Source organism: Toxorhynchites rutilus, chromosome 2 (genome assembly GCF_029784135.1).
Source record: "Toxorhynchites rutilus septentrionalis strain SRP chromosome 2, ASM2978413v1, whole genome shotgun sequence".
In the NCBI taxonomy this organism is placed as follows: Eukaryota; Metazoa; Arthropoda; class Insecta; order Diptera; family Culicidae; genus Toxorhynchites; species Toxorhynchites rutilus.
In genome coordinates, this window is record NC_073745.1 from 285744401 (window position 1) to 285763868 (window position 19468).

The following is a 19468-nucleotide window of genomic DNA, read 5'->3' on the forward strand; positions in this document are numbered from 1 at the left end:
AAAATAAAAATAAAATCCGACATATTTTACAGTACTACTATGACAAAGGCAAAAATGCATCTCAAGCTGCCAATAAAATTTATGCAGTTTATGGACCCGATACAGTTTCCATTTCCACCGCACAACGATGGTTTCAACGTTTTCGTTCTGGTGTAGAGGTCGTCGAAGATGCGCCACGCTCCGGAAGGCCTGTCGTCGAAAATTGCGACAAAATCGCTGAATTAGCCGAGAAAGACCGGAATAGTAGCAGCCGTAGCATCGGCCAAGAGCTGGGGATAAGTCATCAAACCGTTATTAACCATTTGAAGAAGCTTGGATTCACAAAGAAGCTTGATGTATGGGTGCCACACACGTTGACGCGAAAAAAACATCTTTGACCGTATCGACGCATGTGAATCGCTGCTGAATCGCAACAAAATCGACCTGTTTCTGAAGCGGATGGTGACTGGCGATGAAAAGTGGGTCACTTATGACAACGTGAAGCGCAAACGGTCGTGGTCGAAGCCCGCTGAAGCGGCTCAGACGGTGGCCAAGCCCTCATTAACGGCCAGGAAGGTTCTGCTGTGTGTTTGGTGGGATTGTCAAGGAATAATCTATTATGAGCTGCTTCCCTATGGCCAAACGCTCAATTCGGACCTGTACTGCCAACAACTGGACCGCTTGAAGGTAGCACTCATGAAGAAGAGGCCATCTTTGATAAACAGAGGCCGCATTGTCTTCCATCAGGACAACGCCAGGCCACACACTTCTTTGGTGACGCGCCAGAAGCTCCGGGAGCTCGGATGGGAGGTTCTTTTGCATCCGCCGTATAGTCCGGACCTTGCACCAAGTGACTACCACCTGTTTTTGTCCATGGCGAACGAGCTAAGTAGTCAGAAGTTAGCCACAAAAGTGATGATTTTTTTTACTGATAGAATTCAGTACAATGCTTTTATTGTAGAGAAATATTCTAATGAAACAGATAATGTAATAAAAACTAGAAAATAAAATAAGTAAAAAAAATTTTTAAGGTAAAACGGTTTAATTGTGATTAAACATAATTATGTACTAAAAGCTAGAAAATAATTAGGCAAGTAGCAGTTACCAGTTATCACACCTCTCCTTCATTAATCTAGGGCATTGATAAGACTAAATTAAATCGTGGGGCACGTTGGATTTTCATTATCCACAATTAGCGATTTCATCATATGTCCCACGATTTTATTTTAGTCTTATCAATGCCCTAGACTAATGAAGAAGAGGTGTGATAACTGGTAACTGCTACTTGCCCAATTATGTTCTAGCTTTTAGTACATTATTATGTTTAATCACATTTAAACCGTTTAACTTAAAACGTATTTTTACTTATTTTATTATTTTAGTTTACTTAAAAACTCAAACTTTGACGGCTGTGGGACACTAGTAAATGGAGTCCAATTGAGCTGATATTTTGCATAGGGTAGTTTTTCGTGGGAATCAACATTTTTAATCAAGTCCCGTTTGAAAATTCGAGATGACCATTTTCATTGCTATTCTAATGTACACGATTAAAACCCAGCTCTGTTACAAATAAAAAGTTAATGAAAACGTCTGGTTCAAAAGTTATGAAACACCAGAACTTTGGTTTTCTTAGAATGTTCCGCGCCTGACTAAAACAAAGATTTTCATGAAGCTAGTTTTATAACCGAGAAGCTAAATATTTAGAATAAGGCCGTTTTAACCGTTTCCTAGGATATATGTACAACAAACCATCAATGATAAACGCCGTTGGTATCGTACATTATTTTTTCAATTGGGCCAGATAAGATACTGGCACATCTTCGCATTGTGTGATATTTATTTAGGTACTCTAATGACTATGACTATCAACGCATAATGTTATTTGCGGGTAGGGTGACATAGCGTGCGAATGTGCTAAAAAATCCTCCCTTTGTCGATACGACTCATTTCCCTAATTAAAAGCTCTATTTTCTTGGCCATTGAGAACTCTGATACAACGGATGGAAGGATTTATCGTAAAACTGAGAAAAGCAATGTTTTGTTTATTTGCCTTTGCTTGCAAACACTTCCCGGCTTATTTCTCTTTGTAGCTCGCATCCCACGCAGATCCATTTATTCGCATGGCACTCGGTTACGTAACACAACTCGCACATAACGATAATAATCAGACCACGAGAAAACGATAGGAAAACTCCAAACCACTCAACAAATCCGGTAGAGAAAATTTGTAATTCAATATCAACCCAGCCGACAGTTCCTATGTGCAACCACAGGCGGCACGTGTGCATGCGAATGCACAATGCACCCGGTCGTTTTATGCTGTATGCTGCAATAGGAAAAAGAAAGGCGGAAAGTATGTTGTATGCGTTTCACCCGGTAGCGCTACTCTTGCTGCTCGTGCAGTAGTAAACACGAGTTTGCATCTTGGTAAATGTTTGTGTTAAGGTTGGTTGGCTTTCTTGCGCGGCATTTGTCCGATGTGAAAATTTATCCATACAGGAAAACAAAATGCAACTAAAAAGTGCTAGATTTTTTTTTTTGTAAATTGTCAACTAAACAACAAACTGTTTCCTGTTTCCTCCTCACAGCTGTTCGTTATGGACGCGTTCCGAAAAAATCTCGTGAAGCCGGCAATTGCACCGAAGAAATGAACGTTTGCGTGAACTCGACGACACCGACGCAGGTGTCCCAGTTGAGTAGCTGCGGCGGTCAGCAGACGCCAGCTGCCCCAGTGATTAGTGCCAGCAATAATACTAATAATAATAGCAACAACAACAATAATACTAGTAGTAGCAACAATAACAACAATTCTGTAACGGGGCCCGGAACCGGAGTGATGGCCCATTGTGCCGAGATTAGCACGTCCACAGCGGTTGTCACCACCATTCTGCCAGATTCGATGACCTTCAGTCCGCCGGAACTCTCCATCTACGATATCATTCACTGCGTTGCGCAAGCGCATCGAGGCCACGGCACTTATACCACCGACAAAATAAAAGATCTCAATAGGACATCGTTGGTCAATTACAGCGAGAAGAACAATGTGAGTATGTTGTTGCTATTAGTAATATTCGGTGGTTACTTATAAAATAAGCGAGTTCAACAGCGAGTAACAACAATTGAATCTGGTTAGCTAGTATACGGTTGAGAAAAAAAACCGGCGAATTGAAAATTTGTCAATGTTCAAATATTATATCTTCAAAAATATACGGATTGGTTCTCTGAAATGAGAAAATTTATCTAATTTTATTAAATTGTTTCCAGCTTTCGGACGGTCAGCAGACAGTTTGTTCCAGGTTTTCAAGGAATATTTTGAACTGTATCAAACTGGATACATTTCTGAAACCAAATTTTGAGGGTAATTGATATATCTCGTTTGTTTTTCACAATAAACTCAATCTAAACCGTCCGCCCACTGTCAGTATTCAACACTTGATAAATTTCAGTTTTTTTTTTGAAAAACCAAGAAGATAGATGAAATCTCATACTAGGAGAAAAACACAAACGATTAGAAAATGCAGCTTTAAAAAAAACCCGAATATACGAAACATATTCGGTGCCTGCTATTCGCCCAATCATGCAATCATTTGCATTTAAAAAATACATTTTCCGAAGAGTTATGACTTTTTGAGCATTCACAAACTTTTGTCTGACACGATATTTCTGTCTGTGTTATGTATATTCATTACATTGTAACATGCCGGATTGTCGATCAGTGATGTAAAAAAAAAACGATTTATTTTTCCGGTTTTGGGATTCTCAAAATATATCCACTTCTCATCACCAGTGACAATTTTATGTGAGAAGCTGTAGTCAACTTTCAACTTTCGGTTTCTTTCACTTGAATTTTTCTCATGACATTTGTTACTTTTTTGTCCTCTGATTATGATGATATCTAACTCATGGGTTCATATATATATATACATATATATTTTGATTGTAAAAAAGAAATTATGTCCTAACAAAATACAGGGCTTAATATAAAGATATCGCTGACTTCCTACACAGTAAATACTTTTGTTACCACACACTGGTAACACATTCAAATGTTTTAAAATTTTCTGACGAATGTTTAATGGCGTTCATGTTTCATCTCAATTTCTTTTGTTCTGTTTTTCTTCGAAATGCATCAATCCATTTCCAACATTATTCATCAGTTGAAACAATGTAACAATTAATTTGGACAAGCATTTGATGCCGCGAGTAATCGGTTACATACTAAAGGGTGTGTCACATCAAATTGCATCACGGAAAAAACGCTGTAGAAATTTAATTTTTAGGAATTATATCTTCAGCTTTCGCTTATAATCAGATAAGAGTGTATAGCTCACGTTGGCCATGCTTCACTGTCAATTTTTCGTAAATTTGGAAAAATGTCGTCGAACGAAAAAGAGCGTCGTGAATTAATCCTGTGCACTTATTTCGAGAATCCGGAGTTGTCACATCGGGACATCGTTAGATGCTGGGAATCATCCAATCCACGGTCAGCAGAGTACTAAAACGATACTTCTAGAACCTAACCATCGACCGGAAGGTGAAGAACGGCAAAAATGGATGCTCCGTCAGTGAAAAAGATCACAAGCGCGTAGTTAAGCAGTTTAGACGTGATCCGAGAAGTTCGGTCCGGGATGTCGCCAATAAGCTGAATTTGTCAAGTTCATTCGTCCAGCGGACCAAGCAGTGGGAGGGCCTGCGTACATACAAGGTTCAGAAGACTCCTAACCGCGACGAAAGGCAAAACATGGTGGGGAAGACGCGAGCCCGGAAGCTGTACACCGAAATGCTGACGAAGCCGCATTGCCTGGTAATGGACGACGAAACCTACGTCAAAGCGGACTTTCGTCAGCTGCCGGGCCTGTTGTTCTTCTCCGCAGAGGACAAATTCAGCGTTCCGGAGGAGATTCGCAAGCAGGAACTATCCAAGTTTGCCAAAAAGTACATGGTGTGGCAAGCGATCTGCTCTTGCGGAAAGCGGAGCGCCCCCTTCGTGATGACCGGCACGGTAAACGGGCAGGTTTACCTTAAGGAGTGCCTACAGAAGCGCTTACTACCACTATTGAAGCAGCACGAGGGCCCGACCATCTTCTGGCCGGATCTCGCTTCGTGCCACTATTCAAAGGACGTGTTGGAGTGGTACGAAGCCAACGGGGTCACCTTCGTGCCAAAGGAAATGAACCCGCCCAACGCGCCGGAGCTTCGCCCAATAGAGAAATATTGGGCGATTATGAAGCAGGCCCTCCGGAAGAACCCAAAAGTTGTCAAATCGGAGGCGGACTTCAAGAGAAAATGGATTTCTGTTAAAAAAAAACTACAACCTGACGTTGTACAGAACCTGATGGACGGGGTAAAGAGGAAGGTGCGAGCATACGGGCTTGGGCTCGAAGTATGAATAAAAAGAAAATGCCAAAAGTTGTTTAATAGTTTTTATTTTATTGCCTAAAATTTTCAAAAGGATCGGTCTACTGGGCGAATTTCTACAGCGTTTTTTCCGTGATGCAATTTGATGTGACACACCCTTTACTAACATAGTCGTAAGACAAAAATTGTCAAAATATTGAACTCCCGGCCCCGTCAGGTTAACGCCATATGTGCCTTAGTAAAATATATATTTTAAAAAAAAAGCATTTGATGCTCCAGTTGTCATCTAATTGAGGTAGAAAACTTAAATTAAAATAAAATAACGTAAAAGCACAAAATTAGATATTTGAAGAAATGTCAAAACTATGTTTTTCGAAAAACTTAAACCATGTTTATAACAACCGAAGTAATGAAAAAACGCACAAATGTCATCGGCATATTGTCCTATGTTATCCGAATGGATAGCACATATGAGTACACGAAAAAATATATAAAACACACATCTAACGAGTTTAGAGGCACGAATGGGTTTGGACACAAAATCATTCTTTTTTCCTGCACCGGTGCTGGATGAAATTTGTTGTATGACAAGACGCTCCATCTCGTTGAAAAACACAATGAATCACTGTTTGTGTACTCTGTCGTTTTGGATATCTAGGGCTGCTGCTATACGAATGACGAGTAAAATTTCTGCTGTACTCCCGGAATTACTTGGATGTTGCATTTAATCAAAGCTCGTAATCTGACAGTAGGTTACAGCATATCGTGCACAATAGATTACATTAAAATATGATTAGTGACTATCTTTGGTTGGGGTGTTTGTCGTGTTCGTTCTCTAGAGATCTCTATCATTAGTTCAGTCCATATTAAATGAATCTCTCTCGACCATTTAACGAAAAGATATCAAGGATCTGGCAATGAGGGTTCGGGCTTTCAAATTTCAAAAAAAAATAATCTGACTTTTTCAATTTGCTTGTTCATCACTTCCGATTTTTTTTTAGAATGTATCGAAATTTAAGAATGAATCCTTTAGTCAAATGTTGTACTAGTCCTAAAAAAGGGCAGATGATTCACGTGGTTTCGTTGAAGTAGTTGAAGATGGTTGATTATTATTCATTCTCGCGCTCACGAGAATATTATACAAACATGCAATGTGTCGAACTTTGGTTTTCTTATTGCCAATGCACGAACTGTAATGCAAACGTTCATTTTTTGTTGGTTTTTCTCCTTGAAAAATATCAATAGAAAATAAAAAACCAACCAGTTATCGCGTCAGTCTTTTTCGCAGCTAATACACTACGGTCACAGGCAAACGAACAAAAACAATGTATGCGTGTGATGCAAAAATACACAAACACTTCCCATCAGACGGCATGAGAACCGACGCGGTGCAGCATTTCAACGAGTTTTCATCAAGGATTTGAAATAGAGAATAAAATCGCACCGTTTTTTGTGACGTTAATCATTCACAACACACTATCGTCCCTCAGAAATGATTGCGCTCTTGGGATGCTATGTATGACATAAGGATTGAGAAAAGGTGTGGCCTGTTGACTGGCTGGAGCGAAACTGTGTAATAGAATTCGCGAATGGCTTCTTTTACACCCACATAAGTCGCAGATGAGCGAAGCATAAATTGCAATAGTGCCCCTCTCCTTCGTAGAGCGAGCACTGCATTTGCATTCAGAACGAGCGACGCTTTTTGTAACATCAAAATTCGGAAACACTGTTGACTGCTCGCTGGCTGAAGCGTGACTGTTTAACAGAAAGCACAAATGGTTTCTTTTGTACACTATAGGTAGCAAACAGGCGGAGCTTAACGTGCAATACTTTCTCCATCTACAGTGTCCTTGGAACGAAGATTGCAATTGCATTTCGAAATAACGATTTACATAAGCCTGATTCACAATGGTACATAAAAATTGTGCTTGTTACGTCGCGACATTAGCTACTCGTTGCTCACGACTGGACTAAGTAAGCACAGCAATGTGGAGGACACTGTATGTAACAATGTGAATGCTTCCACTTTCGTCAATTCAAACTATTCATGGACTAGGGATTCGAGATGAAAAGCAAACCAAACGAATCTTGAAGAATTTCCGATAGTGGGGGCGAAAGTGCGCACCGTACGGGGCAAAATTGCGCACTTATTGAATTGAGCTTTTAAGACAACTTGTTACAAAAACAAATTCTTTATCATTACCAGCAGAAGAAGCATCATTTCTGGAGTATGTAGGAGTAGGAGTATGTTATGGGTGAAGAAGAGTGGGAGTTAAGGTCTAATATGATTTTGTTATGTGCTCATTGATTCTTGGCACCTAGAAATATGATAACTTTTGGGTGGAAGGAGACTATCAACATCAAAATGTCCAACATTTGAAACCGAAAATTTGAAACTTTTTATCAACAAATCAAGTTTATAAATACATAGTTATCTTAACCTGATTTATTTGAAATTCATTGTTGAAAAAAAAACAATATTTAGTCCTCTTCCTCAGAGCTGACTCGGAAATACCGAGGTCTGTCGCAATCCGACGCTTCGAGACTACCTCCCGAAGCCTCTGTCGGGTCATTTCGGGCATTTCTGGAGTGCATTTCTTCAAATTAGTTTTCCTCTTGTGGGTCCCGTAACTTTCCAGTTATTTTGGGTAACTAAATCGTCATCCCCAAAATTGAGAAAAATAGATCAAAACAACGCAAAACTCTTCTTACCTCATAACTTTTTACCCCTTTCATGAAATGTTTCTTATTTATATATGTAAGCTACTGGTGTAAAAATGTGTCAAACAAATACACTGTTGCAGAATTTTGATGCTCGTTTGTTTTAAAAAGGCCAATGCGCACTTTTGCCCAGTACGCACCTTTGCCCCGCACTACTCTATTCTTCATAACTGTACAAAGGTGGGATATTGAAATATTTTGTATAAGGTGTATATTTTACTTAAAAAATGTATAATGTTTTTAATGCAAATTTCCAAAAAAAAAGAGTATCTAAAAATCCTTCGCAACTTTTGTGGCTTGAGTATTTATGCACTCATTACCATGTTAAACCCTGTCTAATTTTTGTTGGAAAAGAAAAATACATTCGAGACAGCTGTTTGGCTCAAGAGCTTTTAAAGAAACTCCAAACAATTCAGTATTGGATTTTTTTCCCGGTTGAACACTTCTCGGTGTTTGAACCATACTTTGTCCAACTTTTACGAGATATCTTCCATAGTAATGTAATAAGAGCTATGAGTAAATGGTTTTATACATTATTAAGTATATCAAGTAGCATTTATATAACACGAATTCTGTTCGAAAGCATCGTAGTGACTTTTGAGACCATTCAAATTTTCATTTCAAATTTCACACATTTCGAAAAATATCAAAATTTCAATAATCAGTTACCTTACAGTTTCGGCTTCTTACTTGAACAATTCAGTTGGACATACTGTTTACCAAATTTTGTAGAACAGATTCCTCAATATTTTTCCATGCTTTCCAAATTGCAGTCTCGAGTTCATCTACTGCTTTCCTCGACGTAAATTCTCCGAACTAGGATTCCCAAAAGACTTTTCACTGGGATCAAGTGAATTTTTTTGGCAAATTTTTGACTTTTAACTTTGCTAGATTATCTTCAGTGACGAAAAAAAGTTCAATTTGGATGGTTCTCATGGTTTCAACGAGTGCTGGCGTGATTTACGAAAGAAGGAACAGTATTTTTCAACCAAGAATTTTGGTGAAGGCTCGTGCATAGTTTGGACGGGATTCTGTGCAACCGGAAAGCTCAAGATAGCTTTCACATCATTCAAGGATTACACACATGTTCTGGAATCCTCTCTCCTACCGTTTTTGCGTGGATATCGTCACAAAAAAATCACATTCCAGCAAAATAATGCTACTATTCATACCAGCAAGGAAACTAGGCATAGGATCCAGACTTGTATCCTGTTGAAAATTTTAGGGGGATCGTTGTACGCAGAATTTACACTGAAGGGAAGCGGCACACCACGATTGAAGAGCTCAAGGTCGCAATTTGGAAGTATCGAAAAATATTGAGAAATCCGTTCAGAAAAATTTGGTAAATAATATGCCACACGAATTTTCTAGGTTATTAGCCCAAAATGGCAAGGTTGTCAATTATAGACATGTTAATCAGGTAATAGTTTTGAATTTTTCATTCATAAACATAAGAATTTTGAAACGGTCTCATAGAAACTTGACAGCTGAAATTATCATATTTAGGCACAATAAATAAACAAACAATTCTTTCTAACGAAATCGACGTTAAATATACTTTATTCTAAGCATTCTACAATGCATGAATGTAACTTGTTGAAATTATAACTGTTTGTGTTGCAACGAAATATAATGAGGGTCTTATAGAAGTTGGACAGAGTGTAAATTAGTTTGTTCACGCCAGGAATCCTCAAAGTGGTCGATATCAGTTTCTCATGGATCGACAAGATACAAGATACATGAGATGAACCAACTCGTTATAAGAATGACTTATATTTTAGTGAAAATTATTTTTGTTGAATTTGCATTTATAATTATTAATTACACTTGATATTTTCTGAATTTTATGTCTATTTATTGATGAGAAAATGATATCAGGTTTACTCACTTGACCAACCACAAAGTTTTTAGGGGGTCGATGGTATAATTCCATTCTGGAAAAGGTGTTAAAAGGTTTCGGATGAGCCTGGAAGAAAAGTAAAACACGCGATTTGAGTAGCAAACAATTGAACGTGTTTTAACTGGTTAATGTTTATTATTGGAATGAATATCATGATGGCTGCCAAGTGACAGTTCGTTTACACAGTGGTGCACCGCTCAGTGGTTGCCATCCCAACAGGGGTCTCTTGTCCAAAAAGTTTGAGAGTCCCTGGTTTACACCATGGCTTCGCCTGAGCAAGCGCGTCACGATTCATTCTTGCACGCTCAGGATGAAAATCCCGCATTTTTCACTTGAGAGTTTGGCGAAGCTGTTGAAATTTCGAAATACACGGTGTGTGACGCTCTGAAACGGTTTGGGAAACATTGACCATCACTCAAAAACCCGGAAGTGATAGAATGGCACAGCTAGCGATTCCCAAAACACATGCGAAAGTAGCGGGTCTTTTCAAGCGAAATTCGCGAAAGGGGCGAATGTTTCGTTCAAAAAGCGAAGGTAAATGCTGGATTAAGTTGTTTTAAGGCCCAGATTGTGTTGATTAAGAAGAAGGCTTCTTAATCTATTCTGTCAATACTCCGGAACTGAGACCAATTGAGGAATAGAGGGCGATTCGATTATTTACATTATCCGATTTTTTTCCACTGTATATTATCGAATCCTGTATACAGTATCGTACAAAACATTAAGACCGCTGCTCAAGCAAAAAAAGGAAGTGACAAAACTTTGAGAAAAAATAAACCAATCCAGTGCTTCAATCCATTTATAATAATTTATTTGTATTGTTCGAAGAAATTTATAACATCTGTAGTTAAAAAAATTGAAAAATGGGTAAATATTCGCCACTGACTATTATTGCATCTTATTGAAATCATTTCAAATCACTTCGATTTTTGTCACCGTCCGGCCGTAGGTGATTTTTCCCTGAAACTGTTTTTGGTTGCCATTGTTTATCCATATGCATAGTAAAGATTAAAATTATATTCTAAAATATATGAGACAAACATTTATGTGAATATAACTTTTTTTACTTTTAACAGTTCATTCTTCAATCCCTGGAGACGATTGAAGAGCAACGCGTTTGGTTATGGCAACAGTACGCCTTACGGATGACACCATCGGTACAGCGAGTCGTAGAGTTCGCTAAACGTGTGCCTGGCTTCGCCGAGTTTCTACAGGACGACCAGTTGATTCTTATCAAATTAGGCTTCTTCGAGGTATGGCTCACCCACGTGTCGAAGGCAGCCAACGAGTCATCGCTAATGTTTGATGACGGAATATATGTGACGCGGCAACAGTTGGAGGTTATATACGATGTCAGTTTTCACCTCATGTAAGATCTAAGTTCAATGGATTGTAACAGCTTGCTTAAACTCTTCCAGATCGAGTACGCTAATAACCTGTTCAACTTTATCACCGGAATGAACAACTGCTGCCTGAGTGATACCGAAATCGGGCTGTACTCGGCGTTGATTCTGCTGTCCGATCGTCCCGGGCTTACGGAAACGAAAGTAATTTTAAAAACGCGAGAATGTATCGCGGAGGCTTTGCGGGTGCAAATAACCAGAACCCGTTCGAACGCGGTCAACGCCCTGCAGATCATGCCAGCGCTAGAGGCTAAAATCCACGAGCTGCGTACGCTCGGGGAGAAACATTTCACGCATCTGGAGTGGTTTCGACAGAACTGGAGATCCATCCGGCTGCCACCGCTATTTGCAGAAATTTTTGACATTCCTAAATGTGAGGAGGATTTGCAATAAGAGCTACCGGATAAGCGTTTTTATCTTGTAACTAAACTAATAAAAAAAAAGTTATCGAAAAAAGACTTGCCAAATCTATATCAATGTGAACGTTATTGTAGCCAATTTAAATGAATGTTAGTCGAATAGGAACTTTCTTTTAGAAGCTTCCCTTCTACTATCGTTTTAATCTTTCTGACTGTAGTAGATTATAGAACGTATCAAACGTTATAGCTAGCGAATGGAAACCGCACTGTCATAAGCGAAAGCAAATATCAGAATCGTGTACTACTTACATATCAATGATATCGATGTGAATTTAATACTAGCAGAATTTAACCACAAATGAGTTTCCGAGGTTAAAAAAAACACACATGACAAGTGGTGCTTGCATAGGACAAATATCGGAATAAAATTATACACTGTAACCATAAATGTCGTTTTAGGTAATTAGAGAAAAAATGCATTTTCAATCCTGCGCTGAACTGAACCACAAGGGTTATCGAAGACAAATAACTATTAGAGAAAAACAACTGTGAATTCCTTCTTGGTGAATTGAAACAATGTGAGAACTATTGAGCTACTTTTAGAATTAGTTTACTAGTGTGAAAAAAAATCATTCTTTTCTTAGTTCAAAACAATTATTGGAGTGTCTGAACACTCACCAATACACAAACACACAAGCGATAAGTAAAACAATTGGTGCTGTATCTTTAAATGGTAATTTTAGGTAAATTTTTAAACTGAACGGATGATAACTTTTATGACAGCTAGTATCTTGATGACGAAATGAGCCAGTTTATATGAGACAGCTGCTGGCTTTATAAATTGTTGTTCGTTTAATCTCTCGAAGAAAGTTCCATATGTGCGTCGTATGTTTTACCTTTTTCTTGTATCGACAATCGTATTATTCTTTTGCACAACGGTATTTTATAATCGTGAATATACGTATTTTGATATATTGCTTACATTGAAACAATGGAAGATGACCATTAAACGGAGAAATATCTATTTATATATTGTTATTTACGTGAAGACATTTACATTAAGATGAGCAATCGCTAATATTATAATTTAATTGTTACTTGGTTGTGTACTTTACATAGAACAATTTTGATTCTTATAAATCTCAATGGGGAAGGATTGTGAGAATAGTATCAACTTAAACTATTCGCATGAAACATTCCATAGTCTGTTTTTATTGTTTTCGACCATGCGTGCTATGAATCTCCATTCCTAATGTAAGTCTTTTTTTATCGAAAATTCGTCCGGTTATTGATGAAACAACGTGAATAAATTGAAATTATGACAAAGGATTGATAGTTTTATTTCCATGGACCACCCCCTTATTTTCGAGAAGGACGCCTCAACTTGGATTTTTTTATAATGTCGTCTTCTCTTATTGTTGAAATGTATGTACCTAACGTAAAAAATCTTTGGTAAAATTTGACAGGTGGGGAAAATCGGTAGCGTAGGAAAGGAAATCGGGGTGATATGGACACGTTTCTGTGAAGTGGATTGGTCATACAGGTTTGAAACCTTTTTTTGGTCTAATTCATACCAGATGTCATGGAATTACAAAAAAAGATAGACAGACAATGTTGAAAAAAGGAGGAGCTTCAAAGAGTTACGCAGGCCATTAAGTAAGGATTTTCTTTGTACAAAGCATCGTAAGTGTTTGAAAATTCTGAAGAGATTTGTGCAAAATTCGTTGGCCGCATCCGAAGAATCACATAGCACCTTTTTTACCTTAGCAGGAATTGGAGATTGGCAATTATATTCTCGACCAGCAAAATCAGTTACATAATATTATGTCCAATCGATTTAGCTCAGTGTATCTCAATTTGCGTAACGGTTGAAATGCCGATGAGGCAGTCAGGTACCATTGTATCGAACAATATTGTTATCAAGACGGGTCTATGGTACTAGGTGAGGACGTTTCGTCACTAAGTTGGTTAGGGGAGCGGTATATGAAAACAGCACGAAAGAAAGTAGAAGGGGAATTATTTGCTTGTAGCGTGAAAGAGACAGACTGATCACCAGCGAGCTTCGGCAATAGCGTATTGTGTTTTGTTTACAAACAAAACACAGTAGACTTCCAAGATGGCTGAAGAGTGGTTTTAGCAAGTTGGCCCACCTTAGGATATACTTCTAGGCGCCTTGTTATATTCAACAAATGTCTTTTGTTTACGCGTTTAAGAAGACGGTCGAATAAAGAATGCTCTCTCTGGTTTTGGAAGTTGAAGTGGATACTTATCTATTTACCCCAAAAGAAGGACATTTCACTGGCGACGAGAAGAAGTGGTAGTGCGTGTTTGATACGGCAAAGTGGAAGTTGGACGAATGCACGAAGAATTGCTATTCGTGTAGGTCCAATCGATTATGCAATCTTCTCTTCATCCCAAATTCTTATCACTCTGGAAATTTTGCAATGCGTGGAAAAGGTGGTAATTGCTTGGAGCCGAGTCTGGACCATATGGTGGATGCATAAAAACATCCCAATCAAGCTCTCGGAAATCTGTAGCCTCTTCTGTTAGTCAGTTTTGAGAGTTTCTGGTCAATCGCTAGCTTCAATCGGTCCATTTTTTGACAGTAGAGATCTCTATTCAGTATATTGCACTAAAGTAAAAATTTAAAAAAATATATAAAAAAAATTTGAAAAAAGTCACAGGAAGGTTGTGTCCGAGACACGACCGCATAGTTGACGTAGGATTCCGTTAGGCTATCTGTTGATATTGAATATGTTTGAAGAATTACATCGTTAAACTCTTTGATAATGAATGACAGAGACATTAACTGTTAGGAAACACATTTCGGTGGGAACAAAAGCTCCCCCTACTTTCATGTATTTACAATGCCGATTTCCCCCAGGCAGCTTGGTTTTGATGTCTCTGTTAGGGATCTGCCGCATGTGTCGTCAATTTCGACCAATCAGAAGTGGGTATTTCCGTTAGGATAGGGGTTGACATGTTTCAATTGTGCGATAGTTAGTTTCATGACATATATTATTTTCTTCAATGCAAAAAATTGTTATGGAGTGCCGAAATCGAATGACGCAAAAATTTCATCAATCCATCATGAAATGACTGAGCAATAAGCGTTTGAAATTGGACAATTTTCACGGTATGCTCGATATTCGATTTTCAATTTGTACCCCAATATGTTCCCGAAAGACGTAATCCTACGTCAAAAAATGATTGATATTACCACTTTATCCGAGATGTGATGGAGCAGGGAGTAGTCATGCTAGAATATGTGAACACGGGCAACAACCTGCAGTTGGATTTACCTGGAAGTCCTGGCGAAACAGAACCTAGAAGAAAATAAGAAGCTAAGACGTCGTGCACAAATTACGTAACTCTAAAAATGCGATTTTCAGTTGGGATTGGTGCTTTCAACCCATCTGGCGTTAAGCTGAGAAAAACATGACTGATATAAATCAATGTCGATTTACGCTACTCCTTGAATCAATGCTGCAGTTCCTGTCTTTACATTTCACTACTTGCAAAAAGCTCTGGGATGTCATCACGTGACGAGCAAACCACTCGGCTTAACACGTTCGTCGCCCAATGCGCCGTTTTTGAGTTTCTCGCGGGGCCCAACTTGCGGATGAATTATTAAATGAAGATCAAACTTAGTTTGTGGACAACTTTTACATGATCTAGTGAATGTTTTTGACGTAGGACTACGTCTAACCGGAAGATATAGGGTGTGAAATGAAAATCTAGGCACTGAACAAGTAGGAAAAAATGCAAGATTTGCAACGCTTATAACTCGAGCATTTCTCAATAGATCGCAAAGGTTTTTGCATCAATTGATAGGAAATATATCTACGCATCTATCATAATGAATAACATTTCATTTTTCTTGAGATAAATGTACCCATTTTTGATTGGTCCATTTTGTGCTCCTCAAATCGTACCGACCAAAACGGGCAACCAGAGCAGCAGCGAAATAGAATGAAGCACGATTGGAAAGGAAAAAGAAAAAAAAAGAACTAAACATTGGTAGCAGTCTCATACATGCGTAATTCTCGAGCCAGCCAGTCAGCTTAAAAATCCCCGCTCCGCTGCCGTAACGATCATTCTTTGTGTGGACACCGACTGGACAACATCGTTGCTGGACGGGCTGGACGGCGAGGGATCGAGTGCCTTTCTCAAGGCAAGAGGGCGGAGGTGGTAGCGCTGGAGTAGAATAGAGTAGAGTTTTCAAAGGGCCTTTCTCAAGGCTAGAGACGAATGAACTGCAAAAGTTTAAAGTCTCTATAATACAATACCTTCCTTCCTTCCTTCCGTAACGATCATTCTCATCCAAACCGTACACCACATCGTTTCGCATCACATCACATCAACAAACCAACACAAGCAGCCATGTCTGGACATGGCAAAGGAGGAAAAGTGAAGGGAAAGGCAAAATCCCGCTCGAACAGTGTTGGTCTCCAGTTCCCCGTATGTGTATCCGCCAATTGCTCCACAAGGGTAGCTAGTCCGAGCGCGTTAGTACCAGTGCACCAGTCCACCTAGTCGGCGTTATATAGTTTCGGCCGCCAAAGTGATCGAGTTGGCTGGCAAAGCTGCTCGCGACGATAAGAAAACCCGAATTCAGAACAGACCAGATTCGGTTCGGTGGACATCAAGACAACAGGCAGTTGCAGCGAGTGTCGAGTGGCAAACGCAATCGCAAAACGACAGCTGGTAGCGGAAGAAAAAAGTTTGTTCTTTATACAAACTGCTTTGGTGGCAAATCCAGAACAAGGCGGCATCGAGGGCGTTCGAATTGATTTTGAAATGAATTGGAACCATTCCATAAAACACGGCGCTTATCAGGGCCATTAAACCTTTCAAAAAAGAGTTTACGAAATACAGTTCAATGCATTCTAAAATATTATCCAAAATAATAATTAAACACAAATTGATTTTTTCATAATTTGTTTGCCACAATATGATGAGTTTGAGAATTTGGCAGTTGTGCTGAGCTTATTGATGGTTTCTTTCTTTCTCGATTATTCAATTTTCACCAATTCTTAAATTGCTTCCAGATTGAAAGTACATTAATTTACATTTAGTTCGACATTTAGCTAATTGGACGGACCTGTAATGCGACATATTTAGTTGGAAATTTTTGTAAACATGGAGTTCGGGGTCCAAGTTATGACCCAACATGTCCCAAGCTGGATGGGAAGAAATTTTCCAACTGTAAATCCTGTGGCGAGTGGCAAACGCAATCGCTAAACAGGAAGGTTTAGCCGAACAAGATGGGTATATCGAGTGATACCAAAACAATAAACTCTTTAGATTAAAGATGATTTCGTGGACACACTGTGATCCTTTTTAGTGTTTGCTTCCGAATCAGCAGTCGGAAAACGCTCTTTATTTGGAGCTGGTATACTTCTTCACCGCTTTGGTACCTTCGGAAACCGCATGCAAGTTCACCGGGCTGCAACAGACTGATTGCGATCTGAATTCCCCACGCCGTAATGGTTGACCGCTTATTGTAGTGGGTCAGACCCGGGGCTTCCGCTACGATACGCTTAAAGATGCATTGACGAAGGTCATGACGCTCCTCGCCTTCGATGAGAAACCAGTGTCGGAATGATCCTGATTCAGCACTTTATGATGTAGATATTCCTTCTCCTCCCTCTTGTCGGTTTCCGAGATATTCTTCTGCGCCGTGCCGAACTTTTTGGCGGCTTTTCCATAATTCCACTAGTCTTCGGTACCTTCGTGTTTGTTAGAAACAACTGCATGTGAATCCAACGAGCGAACAAATCGTAATGAATGTATTTTTTTGCCATCGCTGCCTTTTAACGCTCTTTCGTTCGTCTCGTTGGACTCGCCCCTTTGGCTGAGTCTGCCGATTTGTCTCTATCCTGTGAGCGTGTACCGCTAAAGTACATAACGCGCAGATCCGCTGGAAATATATCATTCTCTTTCAAACCGTAAATCAGTGTGGTTGTATGGCATCGTTTCACATCACATCGCATCAACGGATTGGTGCCGGAGCACCAGTATACCTAATATCGGTTATAGAATTTCGGCCGCCGGAGTGCTCGAGTTGGCTTGCAAAGCTGCCAACTCGAGCAAACGCAAAAACACAACACCAACGCAAAAAAAAACGCAAAAACACAACACCAAAGGTTCTTTTCAGAACCCCCAACATGTTCATAAAGAGTAAACAGTAAACTAATTCATTTTTCAGGTAGATAGGTAGGTATTCACGCAGGAGAAGAAAATAAAACAATATATTTGAAATATATATTTAGCAAAAGCTGTTTCCTTTGTATAGTCCTACGTCACTTTGGTTATGTCCCCGACATTACCCACCCGTCTTTTTTTTTTTATTTGGAGACGAATTGACAACAATAGCAAATACCAAAGTCGTATTTTACGGGTGTCACCAAAAACTGCAGTACAAACCATTCGTACTATAAATTGATGAAAAGTATAATATAAACATTATAATAATATGGTTATGATTTTATTATTTTTCTATATATCGTATAGTTATATTCAAGTGCCTATTCTGTTAAATTCCTTTTGAAAGTCCTATTCAATTTGGACGAGGAAAGCGTCACCCATATCTGGGTGAAAATGTGAATATCGTACTAATTCCGCTTCCTCGATTTGAGGTTTGCGAACTCAATATATTCTTCTTTGAGGGTATATCCGTCGATCGCTAGATTATTACATACATCAGCTAACGATTCCCCTGCCGCCACACATGCGGCATTCCGTTATATTTCAGAAACTCTGTTAGGTTATGCTTTTTTCATGCATGCAACGTGATCTGGAGCATTCCTTTCCGAGCATTCAGGGCGAATACATATAGCGAATACGTTTTTGTTCAGTTTCAACCCCAGTTGCAATCAAACTGCAGCCAAAACGTTAAAGGTTGAAATGTTTCGTTTCCAGTTGAGATCTCTCATGATCATGAGGAAGTATTGAACCTGCTAACTCTTGGGAAATAGGAGCCATCCGATGTTCAACGATTGAAGGCATTTGTAGTAACGCTTTTTGGATCAAGATTCAATTGATTGAAATGATAAAACGACAATATCTATGACCTTTTTAAAACGATTTCTCGTCTGGTCATCCATCCACCTTATTTATGATTACTGGCATTGAAGCTGAATAATATCGAATGTAGGCTCACCCTTTTAAAATTGAGCCCACGAGAAAAAGCGTTCACAGAACAGCCTTCCTGGACGAACTGCAACATATATTGGACCAACTAAACTGCTTCAGCATGACCAAGGTACCGCAGAATCCTGCGATAACAGACGGAATAAGCTTTTGTTTAGCAACCATGACAAATCAAGATCTGTGTTTTTGGTATAAAAAAATCTTTTTATTTTAGCTTTTTCTCGAAAAATCTGTATTGAAATCTGTATTAGTTTTATAAATCCAATTTTTAAGCATAATTTTAGTTTTTGGCATAGAAATTATTGATTAGACGATGTTGATGGTAACCACGTAATGCCAGGAAACATCTTCTTCTTCTTCTTCAATGGCACTAACGTTCTTAGAGGAACTTCGCCTTCTCAACGTAGTATTACTTGCGTCATTTTTATTAGTACTTAGTTGAGATTTCTATGCCAAATAACACGCCTTGAATGCATTCTTAGTGGCAAGCTCTAGAATACGCGTGATCACAGTGCAAGTCGGAGGAAATTTCTTTCACGAAAAATTCCCCCGACCAGAACGGGAATCGAACCCGAACACCCGGCATGTTAGTT

General features: G+C 39.0%; 1 protein-coding gene across 2 annotated transcripts in view; it reads left to right on the forward strand.

Moving 5' to 3' along the window:
- Positions 1-13047, forward strand: part of LOC129769120 (ecdysone-induced protein 78C) — a 101766-nt gene extending 88719 nt beyond the window's left edge. For both annotated transcript variants that reach the window (XM_055771166.1, XM_055771165.1), the window contains 3 exons: positions 2568-3022; positions 11035-11310; positions 11377-13047. In XM_055771166.1, the coding sequence (XP_055627141.1) occupies positions 2568-3022; positions 11035-11310; positions 11377-11754 (1109 nt within the window). In that variant the 3' untranslated portion in view covers positions 11755-13047. The remainder of the gene's footprint in view (positions 1-2567; positions 3023-11034; positions 11311-11376) is intronic.
- Positions 13048-19468: the final 6421 nt, after the last annotated feature.